At 39.8% G+C, this 2500-nt stretch overlaps 1 protein-coding gene across 1 annotated transcript in view; it reads right to left on the reverse strand.

Moving 5' to 3' along the window:
- Positions 1–2500, reverse strand: part of LOC144963391 (putative 3',5'-cyclic phosphodiesterase pde-5) — a 127376-nt gene that overhangs the window by 68368 nt on the left and 56508 nt on the right. The window contains exon 4 of the mRNA XM_078897363.1: positions 1664–1775. Within this exon, the coding sequence (XP_078753489.1) occupies positions 1664–1775 (112 nt within the window). The remainder of the gene's footprint in view (positions 1–1663; positions 1776–2500) is intronic.

The following is a 2500-nucleotide window of genomic DNA, read 5'->3' on the forward strand; positions in this document are numbered from 1 at the left end:
GCTCGGGAGAGCAACAAGCCTGGGGGTGAAGCTCCAAAATATATCCTGGTCTTCCAAGTCTGTAGTTTGACTTACTTGACTTATTGCCGAGTGCCTCCTAATCTTTGTACTGGGACGCTTTGGCAGCTTCTCTGATTTGTTGAGCGAGTTCTTTCCATTGATGAAAGTTGCTGCGAGGGGTCTCATGTATTTCCCATCTCAGTTTTTGTTGTCATTTAGGCGCTGGAGGTCTTTATTTATCGTAGTGTATTAATTATTAAAACAAAATTGAGCTTTATATAGCGCAATATCCACTAAATATGCTCAAAGCGCTTTACAAGGGGTCCCTGGTCAACAGCAACGTTTAACATGTAGGACGGAACATGACGCCTGTTTGGCGATATTACAATTTTTCGGACAAAGACATCGCTGTTAACGGCCAGGTACTCATTTTACACCTGAGTGCGGTGAGGGAATGTGAGTAAAGAGCCTTTTCCAAGGACTCAACTATGCGCCGAGCACGAGGCTCGAACCATGGACCTTCCGATCCGAAAGCGAGTGTCATACCACTAGACTACATAGCCGCACATATATGCTTGTTGTGGGTCTGACTTTGTCTTTTTTTATGTCCGCTTGATGTAAAGAATAACGCTATTGCCTTATTTGCTGAAATATTTCTGTCTCCCATTAAAATATGTCCAAATAATCTCCATCTTGTTTCCGAAATTTGAGTCGATAGCGGTGTTTCTTCGCATTTTATGTACATCGATGTGTTACTTATTTTGGATGGGTAGTGGATATTTAGAATTCTCCTGAGCTGTTTCCGATGGAAGTCTGGAGATTTGGCATCCTAGAAAAAAACCATTGTCACATAAACAGCAAAAAGCAAATTAATGTTTAAAAACACTTTAACTTACTGCTGCTGCTGCTGCTGCTGCTGCTGCTGATGATGATGATGATGATGATGATGATGATAATGATGATGATGATGATGATGGTGATGATGATGATGATGATGATGATGATGATGATGATGATGATGATGATGATGATGATGATGATGATGACGATGATGATGCTGATACTGATGATGATGATGATGATGAAGATGATGATGATGATGATGATGATGATGATGATGATGATGATGACGATGATGATGATGATGATGATGATGATGACGATAACATTAGGATGTAATCATATTTTCAAAATTGACTCAGCCTGTTGCTTGGTTCATTTATGAGCGTTATAATACATCAGCAACCTTCGTAAAACACCATGATCTTGAATTTATCGGGCTTCAACGCATGCTTACGTCTTAAAGGAAATGATAAATAAAAATAAAAATAAATAAAATCGAGCTTTATATAGCGCAATATCCACTAAATGTGCTCAAAGCGCTTCACAAGACGTCCCTGGTCAACAGCAACATTTAACATGTAGGACTGGACATGCCGCCTGTTAGGCGATATTACAATTTTTCGGACAAAGACAACGCTGTTAACGACCAGGTAATCATTTTACACCTGAGTACGGTGAGAGAAAGTGAGTAAAGAGCCTTTTCCAAGGACTCAACTATGCGCCGAGCGCGAGGCTCGAACCCAGGAGTGTCATACGACAAGACCACATAGCAGCACAAAAATAGCCGCATAAACAAAAAAAAGTAGTAGTGTATTAATACCTGCTGATACACAGTCGGCTAGCTCCATCAGAACCAGCAATTTTCCATTGGCATTCTGGAAATCTTTGGCCAGTTCTTGTAGGACCCGCCCTTTGCTGGCCTGGAGCTTGATCTGAGGAACAGGACAAAGAGGATGAAAGACATGTCATCCGACATGCAGTTGGCTCTATGTTATTGTATGCTGACTATATGAAAGCTCAAATTTGTTTATTTATGTTACTTACTGTGACCATGTGCCATTTCTAAAAGCAGCTTGATATGAAACTAGTCAACATACAAAAAAGTAGAAAACGGTAGTTGCTGCCTGAAGCCTGTGATCGTGAACATACTAACGAGAGAGTGAAAATGGAGAGGCTTCGTAAAGGAACAATACAGACAATGGACATTTTGGGTACAAACCCTTCGTCAGCACAACAATACACAAATAAATGTGGAGTGCAACCACCATTGAGTACAGACGATACAAGTTATTTTGCATTTAATTTTATTTGTTTTCCACGTTTATTTGTTTATTTGTTGTGCTGACGAAGCGTTTGTATCCGAAACGTCCATTATCTTTATTGTTCCCATACGAAGCCTCTCCATTTTCAATATCTCGTTAGTATTTTCATGATCACAGGCTTCAGGCAGCCCCTACCGTTTTCTACTTTTTTGTATGTTGACTAGTTTCATATCAAGCTGCTTTTTTTGAAATGGCACATGGTCAGAATAAATTAATATAGATAAACAAAGTTGAGCTTTCATATCGCGCAATATCAATAATTTGTGCGCAAGGACTTAAAAGGGACCCCATAGTACATAGCAACACTTTGCATTTAGAATAAGCCATGACGAATG

The sequence above is a fragment of the Berghia stephanieae genome, chromosome 1, assembly GCF_034508935.2.
Source record: "Berghia stephanieae isolate SIO BIC M18660-M18661 chromosome 1, UCSD_Bste_1.3, whole genome shotgun sequence".
Lineage (NCBI taxonomy): Eukaryota > Metazoa > Mollusca > Gastropoda > Nudibranchia > Aeolidiidae > Berghia > Berghia stephanieae.